General features: G+C 44.8%; 1 protein-coding gene across 3 annotated transcripts in view; it reads right to left on the reverse strand.

The window, feature by feature from the left end:
• dlgap4b (discs, large homolog-associated protein 4b) overlaps positions 1–27,688 on the reverse strand; it is a 100,504-nt gene that overhangs the window by 51,390 nt on the left and 21,426 nt on the right. For 2 of the 3 annotated variants that reach the window (XM_079582142.1, XM_079582144.1), the window contains exons 2-6: positions 16,177–17,118; positions 14,546–14,867; positions 9,649–9,860; positions 6,471–6,578; positions 3,361–3,529 (exon numbers count right to left, since the gene is read on the reverse strand). In XM_079582142.1, coding sequence (XP_079438268.1) covers positions 3,361–3,529; positions 6,471–6,578; positions 9,649–9,860; positions 14,546–14,867; positions 16,177–17,060 — 1,695 coding nt within the window. In that variant the 5' untranslated portion in view covers positions 17,061–17,118. The remainder of the gene's footprint in view (positions 1–3,360; positions 3,530–6,470; positions 6,579–9,648; positions 9,861–14,545; positions 14,868–16,176; positions 17,119–27,688) is intronic. The other variant, XM_079582143.1, reaches the window with a different exon arrangement.

Here is a 27,688-nt window from a genome sequence, read left to right on the forward strand (position 1 = left end):
ATAGCTCCAAACATCTCAGTATGGATAATGGTGGCCTGTTCCTTTAAAACCATCATCATTAAACCTCACATTAGAACAACACAGAATAACCTACTTTCAAGAATATTGTCGTTCAGGTTTGCTTTAAAAACACAGATGAAGTAAAACGCCACTCTTCACAAACACTGCATCCGACTGGGTGAAGCCGCCGTTCAAACACCTGGCCTCGCGTCTCGTTACTCAATATGCCAATTAATGCAAATAACATCTCCAGCTCAAATGCCATAGGTGTGCTCCCAATCCAAAACAAGCTATTATCTCCTTCACTGAGTCACAGGTCCGGGGCCACTCTGCATATTCATAAACCCTTTTCGACGTGTCGCTGGGAGCCAGAAAGCGCCGCAGAATTACAAATGTCACGGCCGTCCTTTTGACTCCAGGCAGAAGCTCAAACGCCGAGCGACCGGGACATGTAGCGACAGCAGCAGGACGTTTCTGTGATGCAGCAGCCGATGTGTACAGCCCTTTTCCATCCATTTGTCAGACAGAGCTCAGATGTTGGGCTAGTTTTCTCTTTTAACGTCTTAGTTTGAATGTGAGATAGAAAAGAACAAACTCTCCTTTACCATCTTTGCTCTACGACGACTCTATGGCGCATTGGTGGGTGGACTGTCACTCGTGTCCAATCGCAAAAGTCCATGGAACCCCTTGCGCATTGCTCAAATTTTTCCAGTTTGAGTTTTTCATTGCACTCTTGCATTCCCTTTAGCAGCTCTTACAAAGTCAACATTTTCCAGTATTGCATTTTGAAGGATCTGTCTTTAAAGGGGTGCAGCGACAGAGCCTGTCCTTAAAGTGATAGTCTGGAAGTCTAAATGTTTTACAAATGTATATACAGTGGGAACCACATGTTTACACACCCCTTTTTCCTTTGCAGAAAAAACCTGAAACATTCTCAACATGCATGGAATAAGTAAGTGAACCCCTGTAGTGACAAAAACGGAAAAACTTGTTTTTGTGTTTCAGCACGTTTGACAAAGCAGAGCGGCTTCCCATGGAAAGATCGAAACTGTTGAGATTGTAACATTTCTCTGAGTTTTTAAATGGTCAAAATTGGTCCAAGGACGACTGAAAAATTGAGATATTTAGGCATTTGCCTCTTCCCATAACGTTAGTGTCCGTCCAGAGAGGAGAGAGGAGTTAATCCGAAAGGAGAGTGTTTGATAAAATACAAATGATCTCAGAATCTAGAATTGATTTTGATCAAAATGAGCCTCTGTTTAGCTTTGGATTTCTCAGGAACTGAGGCACGTAGAATTGCCTCAGTAGTTTTTACCTACAGAGAGTCTCACCTTTCAAATGAGCCAGAGCATGTGTCCATAGCTATAACGTAGCACACTAGTGTGCCGTGAGATATTAACTGGGGTGCCTTGGGAAATTATCCAATTTTACCTAGTTGGTCTAAAAAATATATTTTAAACAAATCAATTATTATGTAAGGGATAATGTATAGAACGCTGGTCATTATCGGGAAAATAAGCACCGACAGGGCGAACCGGACCCCGACGCGAAGCGGAGGGGTCCGCCCTCGCTTATTATACGGCCATTTGCCAACTGAACACACACAACATAAACTTCGTACACTTTTATGAAGGTCGAAAGGTTTATTTAATGACTTCCGCGACAAATAGTTCCCAAAAGTTTGCGCGTTGCTCGGCAACGTTTTGCTAGGCTAGAAGCAGCAAGGCTAGCAGCTAGCCTAGCTACTTAGTTGAAGGCGCAGTTGGAGGAACGGTGGTGAATCTCTGGGTAAGTTGAAAGTCAGACTCACGCTAACTTCACGCGCAATTTCCCCCAACTTCTCTCTCAGTGACGGGGACAGAGATAGTGTTGCTACTACGTACGCGCGGAGTGATATGAAAGAACTCCGTTGCCATTGGCAGCGTCATTATTTTTTTCAGAGGTCCTTTATCAGAAAATAATGACCGGTAGAACGTTGGGAAATCCCATTCAAATCAACGGAGCTTCTACTTACGTTGTGAAGAGCCGTATAATAACTACAAATAATGTGGTATAACACTATACAATGTTCCTATTCAAGACACTTGAAACCACTGAATAGGCTATAGAGTTACATTTTTTTACATTTTCTCCTGGTGCTGTGTTGGTGTTGAAAAAAACTGACATAGAATACGCTGTGGTGCTACAAATATCATGAAAAATAATGGCTGGTTGATCCTTCTTCTACAGCAATAACTGCGTTTCCTGTAGTTGCAGATTAGACGTTCACAACGATCAGGATGAATCTTGGACCGTTCCTCTTCCACAAAACTGCTGCAGTTCAGTGAGTTTCAGGAGGTGTACTTACTTACTCCTCCCTGTCCTGTGAATGTTTACATCTTATGGCCAATAAAAATATGACAAAATGTAAATGTTTGAGTGGTATTAGTTTAAGCAGACACTGTTTAATCATTCTGTGATTTTGATGAAGATCAGACCACATTTAGTGACCAATTTAGGCAGAAATGTGAGAAATTCGGCAAATTGGCATCCGCACAGTAAAGTGAAGATTCCTGCGTGGATTTCAAACAACTCCTGGTATTATTACGCTTTACAATATAGTCCCCCCTTTTATCCGCTTAGAAAATCCACATTGTTTAATTTTGTGTAATTATACTTTGTAGTGGAACACTTCACGTAACCATATTTAAATAGGGAAAACGTGGAAGAGCTTGGTAGCTTCTATCTTGACCTGTTTTGGAGCTATAGAGGAGAGAGGGAGAGGCTAAATGCTAACGCCGTCTGCGCTGTGTTTACGTGACTGAAGGCACGGGTGAAGATCAGACAGGTCCTAAAGAACTCGTCAAAGCTAAGGTAAGAACATATCTCAGTATGTAAAAACGGTGGCCTGTTCCTTTAAAGGGAGGCGAGGTGATGACTTTACAAGAGAAACAGCTTTGGATCCACCGCCTTCCCTTCCCATTCCTCTGCCAGAACAATCAATTCCCCTCTAAATACTCATATGCGGCTCTGGAAGCACAACACCTCCTTGGTTCCACTTATGTGTAATACCTGTCTGCCCACGGTCGGTTGGAAAATCAGGTTTTTTTGCTTTTGAAATGTTTTTATCTATTGCATACCAGTCTGCACTATAGATTGCACTCATATATAATGCTGTTTTTATCCGTCTCTGTAATAATTTAATTTAATATTTAATGAAACACTGTCAGCAATCTCCATCTTTCAAATTGATCTCGAAATGCGTTGTTTCCCGCTTCACCCGCAGCGTCTCAACCCGACTGTAAATGATTGTGTTCAGCTCCCTCCTCCTTATGAAAAACACATTTTTCCAAGGTTTTGCAAATCCCGTCCTGCTCGTACCTGTCCCATGCGACTGCGCCTGGCCAAAGAGTCGCAGGCCGCTCTCAGGTCATCGTCGTCCCACCCCGAGGACACCGTTCCCCCCAGGGAATCCAGCCGCGCTCCCACCAGCGGGTCCATCTCATCCAGGGCACGTTGAGAGGCGATCTCCTGGAGGGATGGAAGACAGCTGCGGAGGAAAGGAAAGAGGCATTAGGGAAGGCACATGAAACAAGAACGTGTTCCAATGTTTTCTCTTGTCAATGTTCTACAATGGCTGCTTTCCCCATGCATTTCAAGCTTCATCGGCAACAGATGATCTTTTATCAGCAGGCTGGAGATAGGCCCATCTGATAGGGAGGCGTTTGCTTGTGGCTCGTTTCCACCAGCCCTTCCCGATTCTACTCCACTTTGTTTAGCCCGACTCTACTTGGCTTAGTTGTTTTTCCATGACTTTGTAGAATCTGCTGTAACCGTTTAATAATGCTGTGAACATGTCTTGGTCAAGCTTTGGCTTAAATGACTTGAATTGAGGAAATGTATCTTGTTTTGAGCGGTTTTCACTCATTTAGACACTTTTCCTGATCGGACCCAGTTTACTTTGCTTGTTTGAGGACATTTCAGACCAGTTCTAGGGTAAATCTCGCTTGAAATAAGAAAGTGAAATTGCCAATGAGATCAGACCAATTTTCTTACCCCATTGGCAAAGAAAATGACCTGAAATAAGAACGCAATGTATCGAAATGAGTCAGAAACATCTCAGAACAAGTGAAATAATCTAGGACAAATGCCCAACAACTTCTTAACTAGTCAAAACAACTAAAATGTGGATTATTGTGCTCAAATTGAGATGTTTATACTGAAATAGTTAAATACTTTTTGCAGTGCATATTGGTTTAAATCTTAATTTTGAGCCTAAAACCGTCTTGTGGCTAAAAAAATACCTTGTTTGAATTGTGACTCATTGGCTCTGCTGTGATACCTGACGTCAGCCTCATGCTCACCCGGCGCCCGCAGGTCTCCAGCCACTCCGGGAAGCGCTTCCTTAGGCGCATTTTTCAAATATTGAACAAGGGCGGAGTAAAGCTCTAGTGCGGGGGTTAGTTGTTCTTTAATTACTCGTTAACTACAGTTAATGCCAGTTATAAATAGTTCCTCACAATGACTCCGCCATTATGGGCTAGAGTCTGTTGTCTTTGAGGACTCGTGTGAGCACAACCACCTGCGCAGTCTCCTTCTGAGGAGAGTGAGGTGAGCAGGCCAGCTGAGGACATTTAATGACTCTGTGGTAGCCTCTGCTCTCCACTACGCTGCCGTGTGCTGGGCCCCGGGCAGCACAGAGCGGGACAAGAACAGACTGAACAAGCCGGTCAGGAGGGACAGCTCCGTCCTTGGGCTGCCCCCTGGACTCTGTGGAGGAGGTGAGGAACAGCCAGGCTCAGCGCCATCGTGGACAACACCTCCCACCCACTGCACAGGACTGTAGAGGAGCTGAGCAGCTCTTTCAGTGGAAGACTGAGACACCCTCAGTGCAGGACGGAGCGCGGGGCCTTCATCACTGCTGTCAGACTGTACAACAAGACTGTGAAGTAACATGTGCAAGAACCCCTTTGCAAAGCTACGCGCAATAAGTGTCTGCGTGACTTTATTAACCACCTGCACGTGGACAGTAAACTTTGCAATGCCAATGCTGACATTTGGATGTTCTAGTTTTATTTCTTATACATTTTTTCCCCTTAAATATGTATACATGCCTTTCAGTCATTTTTGTTATTCTTGTTGTTGTTATGGTGGCCATTTTGGATAACAAAGTAGAATCATGTAGCACTACAACATGCAACAATATCTCTACTCCAGGGGTGTCCAAAGTGCGGCCCAGGGGCCAAATGCGGCCCTCAGACCAATTTTTGGTGGCCCTCTGCCTTCTTGCTGAATCAGGACACATCATCAGAGATAGTCCTTTTTATTTAAATGTAATAATTCTACACAATTCTAACCAAACAACTAACCTTTTACTGTGAGACAGAGCTGGCATGAAGGTTTTGAGCATAAATAAAGGTGTGGGGCCCAATTTAAACCTCTGCTAGTCAAAGGTTTTGCGGCACTAACCACCGATCTATGGCCCTTCACCCTGTGTACGCTTCAGTATGCGGCCCCACAGGAAAAAAGTTTGGACACCCCTGCTCTACTCAATGTGTTTTCTTCAATGTGTAGAAAACAGCGAGTCGGTGTTTAAGCTGCTCAAGATGTTAGCAGGCTACCAGTTAGCATTTAGCCTCAACAGCTCAGCTCTGATCTCTCCAAGAGAAAGCCCTGAACCACACTCCAAACATCTAGCCTTGGAAACAACATGACAGAGGTCAGATTCATAGATGTGAGCCACACGTGTTTATCGTGTTGAAGTCATTGGTTGACAGTTGCTAACCAGTAGCATGCTAACGTCTTGAGCAGCTGAAACACTGACTCAGACTGAGACTCCGTTGACATGACAAACTGTAAAAATCACAGAGAAAGGTTTTCTGTTTCCTCTTTGATGGGTTAATTTAGTCTTCAGAGTGAAACAGATGTTTAGTAAATCCTGCTGTAGCTCGACACATTTGCCGGTTTCTTCACATAAACGTGCGTCTGGGGCCATGTCAATCAGTTGTCTTTCATTTTCATCCTAGAGTTATTGTTGCATGTTGTAGTACTGCATAATTCTACTTCGGTATTCAAAATGGCCGCCGGAACTATGCATGATGTCATTGGAAACGCATGTATATAAGACACCTCTATTTACTGTTTCATTGTTTGACCATTTCCTGTCTATTTTGCACACCCTGGCCGTTTCTTGAGACCTGATGTAACAATGTAAATTTCTCCATTGTGAGATCAATAAAGGCTCATATATCTTGTCTTATCAAACATACGTGAATGAAGCATGCGGTGTATGTACAGGATATTGTGATGACTGTGCTTAAACCACTTACCTTTATCTGAAGACCTTAAAACTTTTACTTCGCCCATCAGCACTGATAACTCCTAATGATGCTTACGTGAATACTTTAAAATGAATCTACAAAGAGCGGGCACATGGGATGAGGTTGGCTCTTACTGAACTAACTTAACCACTACTTGGACACCTCACTGACCTGCTCATAGACCTGCCCAGCAGATGCAGGGGCACACTGTGGTGGTGCACCGGAGACCACAGCACGTCCAGGTCATTCCCGTGCAAGAACCCGAAGTCCACCGTACGACTGCGCGTGACCGGGGCAGCGGGGGGAGAGTCAAACCCATTTTACAAAACAAATCTGAGAGTTCGAGCTGGCTCAAGAGGGGGGACTGCATGGTACCGTTCAGGAAAAAGTGCACTTTTTGGTTCATTTTGCTGTGGAGACCTGGAGACGTTTTCCAGCTCACATCCGAGAAGTGACCTTGCGTAAAACCATAAACCCCCAAACGGTCACGGTCCATAGAAACTTTAGTGCGGGACCCGTTTCCTGCCGCTCAAAGCCAATAAACGGGCTAAATGAAACACCGCCAGCCAACTAGATCAAGCTAATACTCATTTACCATAGGTGTTGTTGTTGTTTCATGAGCCGTCGTTGCTGGACAAAGTGTTTCTGCCGCTGGAACATCCGACACGTTTACTTTGTGCTACAGGAGGCGTTTATTTGCTCCGAGCAGAGCCTTGATATTTGTTATTGTCACTGCTCTGACATCACACGGGACATCGCGGATTAAATAAAGTATATTATTTATGTCTATGCTGGGGAATAATTACTTTTATGTTACCTTGCTGGGCCACTGCCGCGGGGGAGACAGAGCCACTGCAGCCTCTCTCTCCTCCACAGCAGGCAAGGCCGTGGGAACCCAGGGTGCTGAGGGCGCCGCAGCACCCCCTGGTGGATAGTTTGTGAACTGCAAGGCAATATTAACCCCTTAACTCCCACCTGAACCGAGCACATTTTGTCCAGCTTTACCCCAGTCCAAAAGCTTCCGGAAAAAAGGTGCGAAAATAGCAGCAAAACTGAGACGAAAACAAGGATGAAAATGTGAAAAAAAAGTGAGAAAACATAGACGAAAAAGTGATGAAAAATTTATAAAAAATGACAAAAATGGACAAAAAATGGACCAAAAAAGTGAGAAAAAATTTGACGAAAAATTGCGAAAAAATGGACGAAAAAGTGATAAGAATGTGACAAAAAAAATGCGAATAATTTGACGAAAAAGTGACGACTGCCAACAAAAAAAGTGATGAAAAAAAATCTGATGTGAGGAAAAAGATCCATTTAGTTTTGTAGGTCTTTCAAATGAGGTGTTACACTGGCCTACAGGATTTGGGTAAAGCTGAACTGGAGAAAATGCTCTCGGTTCAGGCGGGAGTTAAGAGGTTCATAAATAGGATTTATGCACAGAAAAAGTATTTTGGCGGTAAATTTTGTCCCTCAGCACCCCCTACTAAACAACTAAAATATCTTCCCACGGCTCTGACAGCAGGAGCCCATCACAGGCTGGACATATTTTAATCAATACTGGACTAACATAAGATCAACTTACTGAGACCACGACTAGTTCACACAACTGTGCCATTGCATTTAAGGCAGCTCCAGTGAGTTTTTCCAAAGGTGCTTTAGCCTTGATAGTTGTAGTTTCCCCTTCGTTGCATATTCTAAATACATTTTTGCCTCAATCTGAAGAATATTGCGCTGGTGTTGCATCAAAAAAAAGAGTTCCAAACATGCACTTCTTCCCCTCTACACCCTGCGCTAAACTCCACTTCTTGACACAGCTAGCTAACATTGTCTAAACGTTGGATTATACTTGACGAGTCTGCGTGGTCCGTGAGGAAAAACTGTATAATTTTCTCAGACCCTTCGCACGGCCTCAGTTTCCACATGGCCAAACAGAGTATGAAAGGCCAATCGCGTCCGTCTGTACGTCTAAACTCCGCACGGGATTAACGTATGGGAAGTGTCATGAGACCTGAAGGGGGCGGGGCTTTGGCGAAAGGTTAAGGTTAATTCGGGCGTTCTGCTCTCCCAAAATTTAATCCGATGGGCGGGGGAGCGACTGAATTTTTCGGTGCATTATGGGTGACAAATAGTCTTCGCAAGTTCCGGTTCTGCTGGAGCGTTTTCGCTCGCTCTGCTGGCTTCATCTTCTGCTAAGAGAGGAATACAATTCTGTAGCTGATATTTTACGATGCAGACTTCGACTGTTCCGACTCCCTACATTTGGGGCTCGTACCTCCCGCCTCCCCTCCTGCCTGTAGCGGACACTTTTAGCCACGCACTGCCCCGCTGTACGGTCTCCCGCCCGGCTCGGAGCCTCGAAGGCTGGGCCGGATAACTAACCGTTGCCCCAGGGGTCTTTGAGCTGTCCCTGGGAGACTATAGTAAAAAGCACCGACAGCCTCTGATTATCTCTCTGCCCAATACAACTTTATCAGTCTGTGTTTTCAACGTGAGAACATCAGCCATGTCAAAAAATAAGTCCGTAGTCGAGCTGCTAACCGCTCACCCGGAGCTAACTAGCTCCTTAGCAGCGCATAGATCCGGTGAAAACAAGTATTATGCAATAATAACGTAAATACAGCCGGTAACTTTATAAAGCAGCCTTTGAGATGATCTCACACTGAGCCGGGCTTGATGCATTTGTGGTTTATTGTGGACTTTTCATCAACAATGAGCTGTAGACGATTGTAACAAGCTAACGGGGCTAACCTGGAATAACCCTTGTCCACTGGCACAAATAACAGTCCTTTATTCGGACGTATGGGCTGGATATGTGCTTAAATACTAGGGAGATCCTTGTGCAGATCGTGTGTACAGCTATAGTTGAAGATCATTCATCATCACATTCTTCCCTCTCAGCTGAACTTCATTCACATTGTCACCGTCTTTCACTCGCACACACAGACGTTTTCGTTCGCTCTGCTCGCTCTCATCTTCTTTTAAATCTTCATAAACAGCATCTGCTCGTTCAACTAGCAACAACAATTCCTCCTTTCGTTTCCCCACACTCGAAATACCCTTTCTCTTCAACCTTTCACGCAATTCAGGCACTGTCAGTCGCTTGTAAGCCATATATCCCATCGAGTGGAATTTTGGGAGAGCAGAACGCCCGAATTGGCAACATTAAGATTATTCACCGTAAGCCATGTAGACGACGCTGAATTTGTGACCCTTTGAAGAATAGCGCTCAAATAAACACAAACACAGTATCAGTAGTACTTTCTTCCTCTGAGGTAGTACTCCCCACATGCTCAGTTTGTGGTGATGATGTCAGAGCAGCGCTAGCGTGGCGGTAACAGCGAGTACTCACTTCCTCTGTGGCAGCTGGTCGCTCAGGCTCTGTTGCGTGGCCCGCAGGTAGCTCTGTCTCCGCGCCGCAGACTTCGGCGAGGGTTTGGGGCTGGCGTCCGAGTCGTCGCTGTCGGCCAGGTCGCCCATAGCTTTGACGTAGCTGCCGCTCCGCATGCGCCGACAGGGGATCTCCATGGTGCCCCCGCGGCCCAGGCTGCTGCTCCAGTCGTGCTGCGGGGACGGGACAGGGCTCAAACCTATGGCTTATGGCTTTCCTCTATGTAGGGACTCAACACGTTTCGGCCAATACCAATGTGTTTATCTCTGGCGAACTCTCAGCGGTTCCTTTGCTTTTTAAGGATGCCAAATGTTGTTGCCTCTTATTGTGGACTGTTGCTGTAGTTTGTCAGTATAAAAACGCCACTAAAGCTCTAAGAAACTGATTTATGGTGCTATTATTTAGGCATTTAGTGATTTCAAGCTGCTGTTTGAACGGTTCGGCTTCTAAAGCTCCTTTTGTGAAATGGAGCTTTCAGCATCGGAACACTTAAAGGAGTTAAGTAGCTTTCTTCCCTTGTCAAAGACAGACATGGAGAAGTATTTCACTACAATCACACAATCGGAGTAATCCTCAGGTTCGTGTTGTTTAATTTAGCAGCTTCTTCTACAGCTCTAGCGCCTGTACAGTGGTGCCTCATTTATTGCGGGGGTTACGTTCTAAAGATCAGAGGTGGGAGTAAGTCACTAAATAAAAGTCTCGAGTCAAGTCCAAGTCTTGAAGGTCCAAGTCCCAGGTAAGTCCAAGTCAATCGGTCGTGGGCTCAAGTCAAGTCAAGTCAAGTCACAGCTTTTGTTAAAGGGACTATAGGGAGTTTAAAAATGTTAAAATTATGTATTTTCCTCCCTCTACATGTTCCAGCCATGTCCTAATGTGTAGAATGAGCTCAGACCTGTTCACCACAACTGCCTCTAAAATCCTGTACGGTCACTCAAAAATGTGTCACTTCGGCCCGAATTGCCGTCATGCACGAGCTTAATATAGAAGGTGCAGTTACTCATGTGGCCTGAGGTGGCAGTAGTGACTATAAAATGGCGAACTTGCATCCAGCCCCTTTAAGTCAAGTCAAGTCTTGCTTAAGCCGGCAAGTCACCTCAAGTCACAAACGCCAGCGTGTCGACTTTTCATGTGTTTAATCTTGAAAATAACAGGTGCTTTCTCAAGATACAGCGATTTTAGAAATTTAGGCTAAAATCAAACTTTTTAAAATCTCATGGATTTGGATTTAAAGTCTAATTAATATTTAATCACCAGCAAAAATTCAAACTATATATATTTTAAATAAACAGTCTATGTGCAAAATTACTGGGACAGCATTTTAAGGAAGGGGGCCCGGGGGGGGGGGGCGACTTTAAAAGAAAAAAAATTAAACAGAGTCTTTTAAACATGAGCTGCTTTTCCATGTAGTGTGAAATATAAATAGAAAATAATATTTTTATTTTTGTTAGTTTCTGGCACTTTTTCTGTCAGTGGTTCCCCTGTACTGCCCCAGCCCCTGTATACTCGGATTCGCCCCTGCTCAAAATAGATTCTGCGTAGCCTTCAGTCCCGCTGTCACTGGGCTCTGTGCGGATGCGTAAACGAGCCACTAAATGCTGTAAACTTTGTGTGAACGCCTTAAAACATCGAAAAACCCCAAGATTTCTGTTGATTGACAGATCTCTGCGCTGTAGGTCCAGTCCATTGTTTCAAACGTTTTCCTGTCCGTAAATCTCCTCCTCTTCACTGTCTTTCGAAAACTTTTAATGCATCCAAAGAAATATTTCCTCCTGTCTTTTCCCGCTGTATTGATTAGAAGTGTTACCATAATGTAAACATAGTTGCGCCGCTTTTACGAAATGAATCCTGATCTTTCGACAGTTTCACTCAAATAAATAATAACTATAAAGTCACAGCAAGTCATTGAGAGTCATTGACCTCAAGTCCAAGTTAAGTCTTGAGTCACAAACAGCAAGTCCCAAGTCAAGTCAAGTCAAGTCTTTTCGGAGCTTTGGTCAAGTAAGTCTCAAGTCCCGAAAATTCACCCGCAATAGGCAAAATAATTCTTATATGTGCCCCGTCATTAGAACCAGGGACACAAGTCGGCAGCCCAAGTTTCGAGAAAAACCTTTAATTGTTGCAGAATCATTCAGTGGAAGTCACAAAGAAGCCTCTCCATGTTTAAGCTAGCAGTGCTGGCATATTTAAAAGCGTAAACGTTTAGCTTCAAACCTGCTTGTTTTGGGAGATTCTTGTTAAGCGTGGAGTAGGGGCGTGGCTTTGTGTGTATTCACATACTGGGTAAACACCGGTCGCGTTGGATGGACGCCGCAAAGATTGTCGCAGACGAGCTGAACCGTGGATGTTGTTTGTAAGTACTTTTGTGAAGTGGATTTATTAATCAGGGATGTGCGGCGCCGCTTCCACTGAACGCCCTGAAGAGCCTTGATAGCAAAGCAGCGACAGCGGGAAAGAGACGCTGCTTTGCCTCCTGGACACTTTGGCCACACAGCTTCAGCATAAAGCACCAAACTGTAAGAAGTATCTTTTTATTTTATGTTATAGTGGATTTTGAGTTTGAGTTGATCTCTGATGTCTCGCCTCTCACACTCTAAACCCCGGTCCTGCCTGTGTGGGGCTGGCCTGCTCTGCGCTCCTTCAGCCCTCTGTGTCATTTTTCGGCTTGCTTCTGTTCTCTTGTGATGTGGTGCGCGTTCGTAAAGTGCTTTCTTTTCCCCGCGGACTTTGCTTTTACAGGACTGGCGTGTACACCCCTCGCACTCTCTCTCGAGGACGTAACGGAAACTCACACTGAGACACACTCAGGAGAATCGGAGACATCGGATCACAGGCTGCAAAACGCTGCTTGTTTTGTGAAAATCCGACACATGTTCATGTCAAATATGTGCCATGTTTTTGTGTCTTTTAAGATTTGTATATGTCATGAGCTGCACTTGTCTCCGCTGTGCGATAGTTCAAAGTAAGAGACAATCACTACAACAAACAAAGTTCCTCGTAGCAGTTTCAGGCTTCAGAAGGCGTGTGTCTAGTGTTTATTTCCATGGAAAAGAGCGGGGAAAGTCGGACCCGGACCCGCTCGTGACCGGCCTGTGTGGCTGTGTGAGCTGATGATCTTAGATGACAAATTAAACTGGGATAAAAATTCAGATCACATCACAAAAAAGCGTCAACAGAGACTATATTTTATGAAGAAACTGGTGTCCTTTCAGGTGGGTAGAAACATGTTGAAAATGTTTTACATCATCTGTTGGTTTCGGGGGCCATGACTGAGGCACAAAAGAACTCCCTTAGGACAATATGTACAGTTGCAAGCAAAATCCTAGGTGTTCCTCTGAAGGGTCTGCAGGACATTTATTTTGCTCGAGCTCTGAATAAAGCAGACATAATATTTTCGGACTCAAAACATCCTCTGTTTAGAGAGTTTGAGCTGCTACCCTCAGGTCGAAGGTACAGGAGCCCCGACCTGACTAAAAACAGGACCATTTTTTACAATTAAACAAACCAACAATACGTAGTAACCAACAGTGATTTTTTTTATTTAATTTTTTTCTGCACAGCTGGTCTGTCAGAGAAGGTTTTTAAGGAATGTAGATCACGATTTTAACATCATTTAAACTGAGGTTTACGGGCCGTGGTTTGTTTTTTTCGTATGTTGTAAATGTTTGGATCTGTCTGCTGTGGTCACTGTTGTATTTGTGTATTTCCACTCACTGCAAATTAATTTCCCCAAGGGGACAATACATTTCTACTACTACTACTACTACTACTGATGTGTTTACGGGACACTGACGGAGATCCTCTCTGCAGAGAGACGAGGGCTCACTCTACGACTCAATCAGGAGGCAGAACAGCAAGCCCAAGAAAGGTGAACCGTATTATAACGAGGGACCACTGTATTTCATTGTTACTATTTAATTCTTCATTTCAAATTAGAAAAATAATGTTTTTAAGTCTGTCTTTAAGCTCCACATGTCCACATAAAATGACATATAGAGGCTGTGTGCCTTCACTGTGGAACTCTCTCCCCACTGGACTGAAACTGCTGAGTAACATTAACATCTTTACCAGGGGCTCAAATCGGACTTAAAGGAATAGTTCACCAGTTTTCCATACTGAAATATGTTCTTACCTGAGCTTAGACGAGTTGATGCGTACCTGTCTGGTCTTTGCGCGTGCCCTCAGTCGCGCAAAACGACGCAAGATGTTGTTAGCATTTGGCCTCTACCAATGTATTCCTATAGCTCCAAACGGGGTGAAGTTGGAAGCTGCCACGCTCTTCCACGGGCACAGACAAAGACCAGACAGGTACGGATCAGCTCGTCTCAGCTCAGGTAAGAACATATCTCGGTATGGAAGAACTGTGTGCCGTCAGTCATGCAAAAAGACCAAAGATGTTTTTAGCATCGGCCTCTCCCAGTATATTCCTATAGCTCCAAACGGGGTGAAGTTAGAAGTGACCACGCTCTTCCACGGGCACAAAGACCAGACAGGTACGTATCAACTCGTTTAAGCTCAGGTAAGAACATATCTCAGCATGGAAAAACAGTGAACTATTCCTTTAAGTTGTTCCCATGTGTAAAATATACCTTATCTTGTTAAATAATGTGTTTTTATATCATCTTTAAATGAAAGAAATGAAAAAGTAATGAAAAGTCTAAGGAAGGAGTCTCTAACACCTTACTTTTATAATGAAGTATTGAAACTTACCTAATTACCTGAAAAAGTAAAATTGAATTAAAATGCAGTAAAGAACCTTACATTAACAGCAGTAACAGAAGTGCTAAATGGGACAATACATTATTTTGCACTTTACTGTGATATGTTTAGCCATGACACCGAGTATTGTGCAGTTACTCACCCTCCTCCCGACCTGCAGGTAGTTGGAGCTCAGCTCTTGTTGGCAGGACTTCGACTTGAGCATGGAGCGGTCCAGCGTGTGCGCCCCCTGGTGGAGTAACTGCCGAGGTGGTTGTCCCATGGTTAACGCCGACCAGGATCCTCCTTTAACGTATTCCGGTTCACTGACGCCCAGGCTCCCCAAACCCCCCAAACCTCCCAGACCCCCGAGCGGCCCGGCCAGAGGCATCTCTCCTCTCCCTGCGACGGAGAACTTCATGTCCCCACTGCTCTTGGAGGAGCTGATGGTGTTGTATCCGCTGTGGATGTACCTCTGGTTAGGACTGGAACAAGAGACAAAGACAGGAGATAAGATAAGATAAGATGATACTTTGGGGGGTCGCCAGAGCATATAGATAAAATATTTATTTTAATATTATTATTATGGTGTCATAGCATACATGCTATTTTACCAGGGTGCCATTATTTGTTCTAAATTTAATTCATTTTTGTTTTAGCCATTATTTTTTCATTGATTTTTAAGAGTTTTATAGGTTAACCTCTTAACTCCCGCCTGAACCGAGAGGATCTTTTTCCTCACGTCATCACATTTTTTTTTTCATCATTTTTTTGTTGGGTGTTCAACTCATTTTTGTAACTTTTATGTCATTATTTTGTCATTTTTTGTCACATTTCTGGCATTTTTTTTCCAATATTTTCTCACTTTTTTGTCACATTTCCATCATTGTTTTCATCTCAGTTTTGTTGCTATTTTCACAGCTTTTTTCCAGAAGCTTTTGGATTGGGGTAAAGCCAAACTGGAGAAAATGTGCTCGGTTCAGGTGGGAGTTAAGGGGTTAAACATGCTACAAAAGCCTAGTTTTAGTAGAACAAAATCAATTATTGTAGCGATATAGAGCAAAATGGAAACAACAGCACCACCTGTACCTGCAGTACCTACAGTGACTTTAGCTCATTCATTTCTTTAAGTCAAAGAAAATGCCATATTACATCATTTTGAAAGTGTCAGTTCATTTTTGTAACTTTTTCATCATTTTTTTGTCATTTTTTTATAAAATTTTGGTCATTTTTTTGTCACAATTTTGTCGTTTTTTTTGTCAATTTTTTTGTCATTTTTTAATCACAATTTTGTAATTTTTTTGTCACATTTTGACATTTTTTTGTCATTTTTTGTCACTTTTTTGTCATTTTTTCATCCATTTTTCGTCACTTTTTTGTCACATTTCCATCATTGTTTTCGTCTCAGTTTTGTCGCTATTTTCACACCTTTTTTTCCAGAAGCTTTTGGACTGGGGGTAAAGCCAAACTGGAGAAAATGTGCTCGGTTCAGGCGGGAGTTAAAGGGGTTAATGTCCCTGTTTTTCCCATGGTCTGATCCGGGTGGGGGGTCACGATCCTAATTAACTGTTATAATGGGGGTCGCGGCTCTAAAAGGCTGAGAACCACTGATCTACGCAGACGATACAGGACTGTTCTCTCATGGAAAAAATGAAAGTGAGGTGGCAACAAAATTAACTGATCAAATGCAAAAAGTATCTGACCGGCTAAATGCTAAATCAAACCAGTGGCCGTGTAGGAGGAGAGGAGCGTCGGTGACATAACCCCCCCCCTGTTGGGTGTCAGAGCCCTCACCTCTGCAGTGCATCGTGGGTCCCCAGCCTCCCCATGGTGTGGTGGTAGCTGCTCACGTCGCTGCTGTCCAGATCGTCGGAGCTCCAGTATCCGGACATGTTGGACCTGGGCCTGCGCTTGGGCTCTTTGGTCACCCTGTCTTTGCTCTTGGCCCTCCGGTGGTGCTTCCCCCCCTCCTCCGTGCTCGACGACCCCCCGCCGCTCCCGGACCCCGACCTCCCGTTCACGGCCCCCTTCATCTGCTGCCCCTCCATCGACTGCGACTTGGCGAAGAGCTTCTGCACCGAGTTCAGCATGTAGCGGATCTTCCCCGGGCTGTCCGTGCGCTGCTTGGAGTGGGCGAGCGCGGCCGAGCGGTGGAACTGCAAAGTGCTGAACCCGTCCCTGGCCCCGGGGAGGCTTTTGTCGAACTCCAGCAGACTCTGGGGCATCTGGCTTTTGCTCACGTGGTGCGAAATGGTCGCCGATCCGCTCGTGATCATGGGAGTCCGTAAACCCGACATGCCCATTCCGGGGGGCATCCCGAGGGACATGGAGGTCCCCAAAGCGCCCATGCCCCGGAGGCTTTCCGGAGGGGAGAAGTCTTGCGGGTCGTAGGAGTTGTAGTGTATCCCCGGGAAGGTGCTGCTGTTCGGGATCTGATTGTTGAACGGTAGCATGCAATCCGGGGGCAGAGACCCGGGACCGGGCCCGGCGGCGGTGTAGTGGTGGGAGTCCATGGTGCCGTAGTGGTCCACCGTCTGCGGCGCGAGAAGGTAGGGGCTGCGCGGTAGGGTGCTACTGATGTTGGGGGTCTTGGGCAGGTACAGCGCCTCCTTGCGGTGGGAGGAGGGGTCGCAGGAGTCGGAGAGGTGGCGGTTGCGGTTCACCCCGAGCCCCTTCATCGCGGCCTGGAGTCCCCGTTATCAGAGGAGAGAAGGGTGGCGACTGAGAAGGGACATCCTGCAAGAGAAAACGAAAAGGGAGGATTAATTTTCGTCGCTGCAAAGGTGGACGGAGACATTTAAAGCTTGTAGTTCAGGGGTAAATGCGGGTGAATCGTAAAGCTCTGACATTTACCTTTATTTATTCGCTTGGGACATTGCTAGATTTACAGTTCTCACGCTGACCCCTTTAGGTTGGAGTTAGAATCCCTTTAAACACCTTGCAATGCTGATCTTTTCTTTTACCTTATCCCCCCAAATGGCTTAAAACTGCCTGCAAAATTGTAGAGCACGCGGAACTTGCTCATAGACTATAACAAATAGGTTTGAAACCACCGAAAAAACATTCTCTGGACTGTAGTGCAGTCGTGAAAGGCTCGTAATGTGAAGACGGCATGTGTTTTGTGGAGCAGTGGTGAAAGAGTGACCGTCTGTGCCTCCCACTGGGAACATCTGCAGCCGATATGAGAACAGAGGAGGAGGAGAGAGGGAAACAATGGTGTCCATTCAAATGACATTTCGGAGAACACAGCAGCTGTTTAACGTTTTGACCCAACAGCCTGCTAACTTGCCTCTCTGATGAACGCGGCTGGTTTAAACATAATGAGAGCCGGGAAATACAACCTTAGTCTTGTGCTTTGGTCTCTCCACTGTCTTTCTGTCACTCAGAGATCAATACATCATCGTTTTACCCACAGGAGAGCATGGGGACCCTCAGGGAGGCTATGGGGACCCTCAAGGAGAGCATGGGGACCCTCAGAGAGACCATGTGGACCCTCAGGGAGAGCATGGGGACCCACAGGGAGACCACAGGGACCCTCAGGGAGACCACAGGGACCCTCAGGGAGACCACAGGGACCCTCAGGGAGAGCTTGGGGACCCTCAGGGAGAGCTTGGGGACCCTCAGGGAGAACATGGGGACCCTCAGGGAGTGCATGGGGACCCTCAGGGAGAACATGGGGACACACATGGAGACCACGGGGACCCTCAGGGAGTGCATGTGGACCCTCAGGGAGACCACAGGGACCCTCAGGGAGAGCATGGGGACCCTCAGGGAGAGCATGGGGACACACAGAGAGAGCATGGGGACCCTCAGAGAGAACATGGGGACTCTCAGGGAGAACATGGGGACCCTCAGAGAGACCATGGGGACCGTCAGGGAGAGCATGGGGACCCTCAGGGAGAGCATGGGGACCCTCAGGGAGACCACAGGGACCCTCAGGGAGAGCATGGGGACCCTCAGGGAGTGCATGTGGACCCTCAGGGAGTGCATGTGGACCCTCAGGGAGTGCATGTGGACCCTCAGGGAGAGCATGTGGACCCTCAGGGAGAGCATGTGGACCCTCAGGGAGAGCATGTGGACCCTCAGGGAGACCACGGGGACCCTCAGGGAGACCACAGGGACCCTCAGGGAGAGCATGTGGACCCTCAGGGAGAGCATGGGGACCCACAGGGAGACCATGTGGACCCTCAGGGAGTACATGGGGACTCTCAGGGAGACCATGGGGACCCACAGGACGTCTGCGGAAACACTGGAAGGTCATAAAAATGTAAAAAAACAGGCAAAATAAACAAAGCTACAGCAACATAAAAGTTTAATATTTACAGTATAGACCAAAAACTTGGATCGTCAGCGTGCTTTTGAAACACGAAAAGCAATTCTGTTTGTGGACAAGTTTGTTAATGGTCAGGGCCAAAGTACATCTCTGACATATGAACCATTTCAGGTTTCGAGAGCCTCAGAGACATTTGACAACAGAGGTTTTCACGACAAATCGTACATTGGGGCTGTCCCAGTTGAGAAACAAATACAGCATGCTCTAGGCAGACGTTGACATTTTACACAAGGATTTGCAGAGTTTTATCGCCTCTGTTGACGATGCACAAAGCAAAGAGGAGATTCACGGCTGCATGATGAAAGAGGGGGAGTCGCACTGGCTTTAAATCAGTGTTGGGATTGTGCTTTTTGAATAGATATACAAAGGTTTTATTCATAGGTCATTTATAGGTAACTCCATCATCAACACGTTCCTTTGACCTGTCACCTCAGGGCTAGGGTTAGGTTTAGAGTTAGCAATTATGCATATCCAAATCTTAAAGCGCATTGACAGCAGAGCTTGCAGCCTATGTGCCAGTGTGATACCACATTTGAAAGCCAAAACCTTCTAGTTTCTAAAAATAACACAATTCACATCACATTTGCTGTTTTTAACCCTATTCATAACCCAAACTCTAAACCTAACCCTTGCTCCATGATCAGGGGGGGGCGGCAAGTAAAAAGTTAACAAACGGGAAAGTACTAGCATCCCCAGAGCAGGAATCAATCCCTCTAAAAGTGGCCCAGTGCCCAGCTTTCTCTTGTCCCAAAGAGTCATGACATAAGTGATTTCATATTTCAGAAAATCTCATTGCGACAGTGAGGTGTAATTGAGCCTCTAATAGCACAACTTTAGCCGTCATTAGCATAACAATAGCACATGTTCATCATAGTGACTTCTTTGCTCTAGCTTTTGTCTTGGCTCTTCATAATAACACCTTATTATACGGCTCTTCACAACGTAAGTAGAACGCTCCATTGATTTGAATGGGATTTTCCAACGTTCTACCGGTCATTATTTTCTGATAGAGGACCTTTCTTTCATATCACTCCACACGTAGTAGTCGAGGACACTATCTCTGTCCCCGTCACTGCGAGAGAAGTCGGGGGAATCGCTCGTGAAGTTAACGTGAGTCTGACTTTCAACTTACATGTGGACATGTAAGTTGAAAGTCAACTTACATGTGGACCCACAGGGAGAACATGTGGACCCACAGGGAGAACATGTGGACCCTCAGGGAGAGCATGTGGACCCACAGGGAGAGCATGTGGACCCACAGGGAGAGCATGTGGACCCACAGGGAGAGCATGTGGACCCTCAGGGAGAGCATGTGGACCCTCAGGGAGAACATGTGGACCCTCAGGGAGAACATGTGGACCCTCAGGGAGAGCATGTGGACCCTCAGGGAGAGCATGGAAACCCTCAGGGAGAACATGTGGACCCTCAGGGAGAGCATGTGGACCCTCAGGGAGGGAATGTGGACCCACAGGGAGAGCATGGAGACCCACAGGGAGAACATGTGGACCCTCAGGGAGACCACGGGGACCCTCAGGGAGAGCATGTGAACCCTCAGGGACACACAGGGAGAGCATGTGGACCCTCAGGGACACACAGGGAGCGCATGTGGACCCTCAAGGAGAACATGTGGACCCACAGGGAGAACATGTGGACCCTCAGGGACACACAGGGAGCGCATGTGGACCCTCATGGAGAACATGTGGACCCTCATGGAGAACATGTGGACCCTCAGGGAGAGCATGTGGACCCTCAGGGACACACAGGGAGAGCATGTGGACCCTCATGGAGAACATGTGGACCCTCAGGGACACACAGGGAGCGCATGTGGACCCTCATGGAGAACATGTGGACCCTCATGGAGAACATGTGGACCCTCAGGGAGAACATGTGGACCCACAGGGAGAGCATGGAGACCCACAGGGAGAACATGTGGACCCTCAGGGACACACAGGGAGCGCATGTGGACCCTCAAGGAGAACATGTGGACACAGGGAGAACATGTGGACTCTCATGGAGAACATGTGGACTCTCAAGGAGAGCATTTGGACCCTCAGGGAGAGCATGTGGACCCACAGGGAAAGCATGTGGACCCACAGGGAGGGCATGTGGACCCACAGGGAGAGCATGGAAACCCACAGGACGTCTGCGGAAACACTGGAAGGTCATAAAAATGAAGAAAATATGGCAAATTGGAAAAAAAATAAACAAGCAAAATAAACAAAGCTACAGCAACATAAAAGTTTAATATTTACAGTATAGACCAAAAACTTGGATCGTCAGCGTGCTTTTGAAACACGAAAAGCAATTCTGTTTGTGGACAAGTTTGTTAATGGTCAGGGCCAAAGTACATCTCTGACATATGAACCATTTCAGGTTTCGAGAGCCTCAGAGACATTTGACAACAGAGGTTTTCACGACAAATCGTACATTGGGGCTGTCCCAGTTGAGAAACAAATACAGCATGCTCTAGGCAGACGTTGACATTTTACACAAGGATTTGCAGAGTTTTATCGCTTCTGTTGACGATGCACAAAGCAAAGAGGAGATTCACGGCTGCATGATGAAAGAGGGGGAGTCGCACTGGCTTTAAATCAGTGTTGGGATTGTGCTTTCTGAATAGATATACAAAGGTTTTATTTATAGGTCATTTATAGGTAACTCCATCATCAACACGTTCCTTTGACCTGTCACCTCAGGGCTAGGGTTAGGTTTAGAGTTAGCAATTATGCATATCCAAATCTTAAAGCGCATTGACAGCAGAGCTTGCAGCCTATGTGCCAGTGTGATACCACATTTGAAAGCCAAAACCTTCTAGTTTCTAAAAATATGTGCAAGATCTGTGTGAGTGAAACACAATTCACATCACATTTGCCGTTTTTAACCCTATTTATAACCCAAATCCCTCACTCTTAAACCTAACCCTTGCTCCATGATCAGGGGGGCGGCAAGTAACAGGTTAATAAAACTGGAAAGTACTAGCATCCCCAGAGCAGGAACAATCCGTCTAAAAGTGGCCCAGTGCCCAGCTTTCTCTTGTCTCAAAGAGTCATGACATATGTGATTTCATATTTCATTCTCAAATCTCATTGTGACAGTGAGGTGTAATTGAGCCTCTAATAGCACAACTTTAGCCGTCATTAGCATAACAATAGCACATGTTCATCAGAGTGACTTCTTTGCTCTAGCTTTTGTCTTGGCTCTTCATAATAACACCTTATTATACGGCTCTTCACAACGTAAGTAGAACGCTCCATTGATTTGAATGGGATTTTCCAACGTTCTACCGGTCATTATTTTCTGATAGAGGACCTTTCTTTCATATCACTCCACACGTAGTAGTCGAGGACACTATCTCTGTCCCCGTCACTGCGAGAGAAGTTGGGGAATCGCTCGTGAAATTAACGAGAGTCTGACTTTCAACTTACCCAGAGATTCACCACCGTTCCCTAAGTGCTAGCTACTAGCCAAAGATACAGACGGCATCTCGTCATAGAAGGGGGCGTGGCTTCGCCGAGGGGGAAAATAGAATCTTTAGAGAAACACAAATTTTCACTCTTTTTTGCCATTTTCTGGTGGAATATCAACTTATTTATCACATACAAATAAAGTCAAGTGTAAATCGGGCCCATATGGATATTTTCTCACAGCAGATTGTTCAGTAGAAGTGAAAAAACGGCAGTTGTAGCAAGCGCTAGCTAACCGCTAGCATTAGCCTGATGCTAACATGTAGCATCAAGTTAGCATTCTCCGTTATTCATGTATTTATGGAGCTGTTGAACCACTTTGCTCCTCCCCATGTCTTTGTATCTTTATTTAGTAGAAACTATGTTCATATTTCAGCATTGTTACAGTAGTTTTTGAATAATTAGAGAAAATATACGTTTTTTCAAAATTGTTTTCAAACATGACCATATATGGGCGATTCCAGAGAATTATTCAAAAACTACTGTAACAAACGCTGAAATATGAATATAGTTTTCTACTAAATAATGATACAAAGACATGGGGAGGAGCAAAGTGGCTCAACAGCCCATAAATACATGAATAACGGAGAATGCTAACTTGATTCTACATGTTAGCATCGGGCTAATGCTAACGGTTAGCTAGCGCTTGCTACAACTGCCGTTTCTTCACTTCTACAGAACAATCTGCTGTGAGAAAATATCCACATGGGCCCGATTTACATTTGACTTTATTTTTGTGTGATAAGTTGATATTCCACCAGAAAATGGCAAAAAAGAGTGGAAAATTGTGTTTCTCTAAAGATTCTATTTTCCCCCACGGCGAAGCCTCGCCCCCTTCTATGACGAGATGCCGTCTGTATCTATGCTGCTTCTAATCTAGCCAAACGTTGCCAAGCTACGCGCAAACTTTTGGGAACTACTTGCCGCGGAAGTCATTAAATAAACCTTTCGACCTTCATAAAAGTGTATGAAGTTTATGTTGTGTATGTTCAGTGGGCAAATGGCTGTATAATAAGTGGGATGATGTATAGAACGCTGGTCATTATCAGGAAAATAAATACCGAAAGGCCGAAACAAGACCAGTTCGCCCTGTCGATAATGACCAGCGTTCTGTACATTATCCCTCACATAATCACCATCAAAAGGAAGCACCTGTCTCTTCGTGGCCCACAGACTATAGTAGTTCCATTCAGTATTGTGCACTATAAGAAGGCCAGTTACTGTGATTTTTTATGCCTGAGAGTTGACGGTGTCTAGTATCGTTAGAGTCAATAATATCATTTATCGCCTCAATATAACGAACTTGAAATTTGTTTTTGTGACAGGCCTGTTTATAACGGGCTGGCACACAGGCCGACATTGTGACGTGTGTGATCGTATATGAGGCAGATCATTGTCAAATAAAAAGTGTTTAAAAACTAGGGAATTTGTGGATTGGCGTCTGTGTGTAGATGCATTTTTATCCCTCCTTGCACATGCACCCCCCCCCTCCTCTCTCTCTGAGGCAGCAATAAATAAAACTCATGGTGGGACTCAGCTCTCATCGTTCACTCAAACTCATTCTCATCCGACCCATCACTTGTAGAAAAGAGAAAAGAGGAATCATAAACGGCGCCAAGAACAGCCAAAGGTTCCCGCGGTGCGAAAACACCTAATGTTCCAATCCGGTAGCTGAAAACGGTTGCGCTTATGACGACTGAACTGTGCTGTAAAAATGGTCCAGTGCTGCTTTAATTGACCCATTACAAACCGTCCGACCGTTAGTAGCCCTGGCACTCTGGCACGAGCTCACCGTACGCCGCCCAGTCCCATCTGCTCAGGCCTTCACCCGCTCTCCCCTCTCATGTGGCGGGCAGACTGTCGTAGTAAAACCCAGTATGAGGCGAGGGAAGGAGCTCCAGCCAGAGCGCTCTCTTCCAAATGTTTCCCCCCTCTGCCAAAAGTCCAGGCACATCTACTGCACGTGAGAAACGATGACAAGTGTATCAAAGCGAGGGCCGCACAATCAGGTACACGCTGGGTCCAATGAAGTGGTTCGGAATGAAAAGAGAGAAATAACATGATGTTGTTGGACCAGGTGGGACCTTTCTGTGTGTGCTTGGGTGTACTCGGTTCCCCCTGCCTCTTAAAACATGTCAAAAATGAATATAATAAAGAACTAAAATGACGACTACTACATCGTCAAAGACTGATGCCACTACTGACACTACTAGAACTCTCACTGGTATTACGACTATATCTTAACTACTGCTGATACTTGGAGAGCCACTACAATAACTATTACAACCACTGCTTGATTACTGCTGCTGCTATAGGGCTGCTGCTCTGAATATCATTTACGTATCATTTTACGGCTACACGGGCCCTGTATTGTTAAACACAAATGAATCTAATTCACGTGCTTGTTTTACCTCGGCTTTACACTCACAACTGCAATATGAAAGTTAAACACCTCTATGTAGGGCAGCTATGAGATCGTTTTTCTTCATATTTCACAATATTGTATGATGGACACTAATCACGTAATCCTCCCTCCCCATATGTGTCCCATTGTTCTCTTCTATTAAGTCCTGTGTCCTTCTCACTTGTCTGAATATGCACTTTATATCACTTTATACCTGTATATTACCTATAATGTAATAAAAAATAAAAAGTATCATGGACACTGTCGGGCTCATATTGTTTTTTGAAGTTGTTCATAATGCCCGGCTCTATGCTTCCATTTTTACTGACAACTGTTGCAACTACACTACTAGGCTACTGCTGCTACTACTACTACTTCTATTACTACTTCAACTACTATTTCTGCTACAACTGTAACCAAACCTACTTGTAAAATAGGTTTGGTTCATGTGACATCACAATATTCTACAGAGCCTGCAGCAGGCCGATTCAATTGGCCTGGACCGATGGCAATTTCCACAAATGAATAACAGCCTATAGATACAGACGGCATCTCGTCATAGAAGGGGGCGTGGCTTGGTCGAGGGGGAAAATAGAATCTTTAGAGAAACACACTCCACTCTTTTTAGCCATTTTCTGGGGGAATATCATCTTATTTATCACACAAATAAAGTCAAGTGTAAGTCGGGCCCATATGGATATTTTGTCGCAACAGATTGTTCAGTAGAAGTGAAAAAACGGCAGTTGTAGCAAGCGCTAGCTAACCGTTAGCATTAGCCCGATGCTAACATGTAGCATCAAGTTAGCATTCTCCGTTATTTATGTATTTATGGGCTGTTGAACCACTTTGCTCCTCCCCTTGTCTTTGTATCATTTTTTAGTAGAAACTATGTTCATATTTCAGCATTTGTTACAGTAGTTTTTGAATAATTAGAGAAAATATAAATTGTTTCAAAATTGTTTTCCTACTTAACTGTTTTCAAACGTGACCATATATGGGCGATACAGACGGCATCTCTGGAATCTCTGGAATCGCCCATATATTCTATTTTCCCCCTCAGCGAAGCCACGCCCCCTTCTATGACGAGATGCCGTCTGTATCTATGGGATTGTGATGATGTCATCACTCCACTTCCTGGTCCAACAGAACTTTAGCCCTATTCACTTCAATGGGATTTAGCAGATTTTAACTTGCAATAGCACTGACTTTTTAAACATCTGATCACACAAAAACAATACAAACATTTACTCTGGATTTTCTTGATTTTCTTAGAAAAGTGATGCTTTTTTAACCGTATTTATCTTTTTTTTTTTACATACACAATAAAGGCTTATTTAAAGGGACTATACAGAGTTTAAAAATGTCAAAATTATGTATTTTCCTCCTACATATGTTCCAACAATGTCCTAATGTGTAGAATGAGCTCAGACCTGTTCACCACAACTGCCTCTAAAATCCTGCACTGTCACTCAAAATGTGTTACTTCGGGTCTGAAGTGCCGTCACGCACGAGCTTAACATAGAAGCTGCAGTTACACGTATGACCTGAGGTGGCAGTAGTGAGTATAAAATGACTAACTTGCATCTAGCCCCTTTAAGATATTTCCTGGAGAAATTGTGACGTATACATATCATTCTAATTAGATGTAAAACAGATATTGGACTTTCATCTGCTGTTATTTCAGCAGGAGGTTCAGATAAACGTAAGGTTTTTGCTGTGTTTGTCATTGGAACTCTCAATAGTGTGAACCCTTTTTATGTGCACCACATTTAACAGCCCTATTCAGCTTATTGTGATGCGTCTGCCAATGTCAAGGCATCTACAGCAGCTCATACAGTCAATGAGGAGGCCCTGCACCTACAAACAACATGATTATTTTAGAGAATTCTCATTATCTTCAGAATTCTGCTAGAATCTAGTTCAACGGCTGCTGTGGCGGGAGCTAAAGTCAACATACATTAAGTAGCCATGTGCTTCTGGTGTGTGCTTATAGCGTCAGGCCTTCAGAATAATGAAGTAGAGCTGGAAAGGTGTTTAGACGCCAACAGAGCTGAAATAACAGGAGCCAGTCACTGTGTCTGCAGCTGTAATTGAACAGCCCTAGCATATAGTTTCAAATTGATCGGGTGAAAATCCCTCGGTGGTAACTATGGAAACTGTGAAAATGCACATTTATTTATTTTTTCGCTATCCAGCCTGGCTAGCACCAGACTAAATATCACAGGGGATGTTTAGTCTAGGGAGCTACAAATGTCTATCACATGTGTCGTAGCCATAGCCAATCGTATCGTCGTATCCCAGGATGTGTGACGTATCCGCTGTAAACTACGGTCTAAACGGGTCCTCAGACTTTTCTCTCTGGGGCCACATCATTGTTCCTGACTGTGATGGGGGGCCGGACCGGGTTGGCTATTACATATAATTGTATAACTCAGACCAAAATGCCTCATTGTGAAGTAGAGATGACTCGCCTGCACAGTCGTCCCCACGACTTTATCCACAAGATCAACACTTGATTCAGGCTCATATTTGTTTCACTGTAGTGGTTTGCAAAAATAGTAATCAAGTCTTCGCACTTTGTTTTAGATTCCATTTATTTTTATTTTCAAATAAAACATCATTTTGTAATGTGACCAAAGTAATAACTTCTTACACTTGTGCTTTACAAGCCTGTGTCACAAGTTTCTCAAAGTACTGTCGTCATTATTCATTCTCTCCACACTCTGTGGTGTTAAGCTTCATTTACCACGTGGCTATAATGTGTTTATATTCTGATCTCTTATGTAAGTGCCCTCTGCTGGACACCTGTGGAATTATTTTTTATTTATTCAAATTGCCCCCTAATGGCTGGAATGAGTAAACTGGTTATTTAGTTAAAATATCCTAACTCCTCACAGGAATGGGCTAGAGACTTACTTTTTTTTTTACATACTCAGGGATTTGTGATCTACAAGTCGGGGGCCGGATTAAATCATCTCGCGGCCCGGATTTGGGCCGCGGGCCGTAGTTTGAGGACCCCTGGAAAGCTTGATCAAAAGGTGGCGTCGCATCTGCTGCAGTCATGTTGGATCCATAAATAAACTTTAAACAAACGCCGTCCCTCCT

The sequence above is a fragment of the Gobius niger genome (assembly GCF_951799975.1).
Source record: "Gobius niger genome assembly, chromosome: 24".
In the NCBI taxonomy this organism is placed as follows: Eukaryota; Metazoa; Chordata; class Actinopteri; order Gobiiformes; family Gobiidae; genus Gobius; species Gobius niger.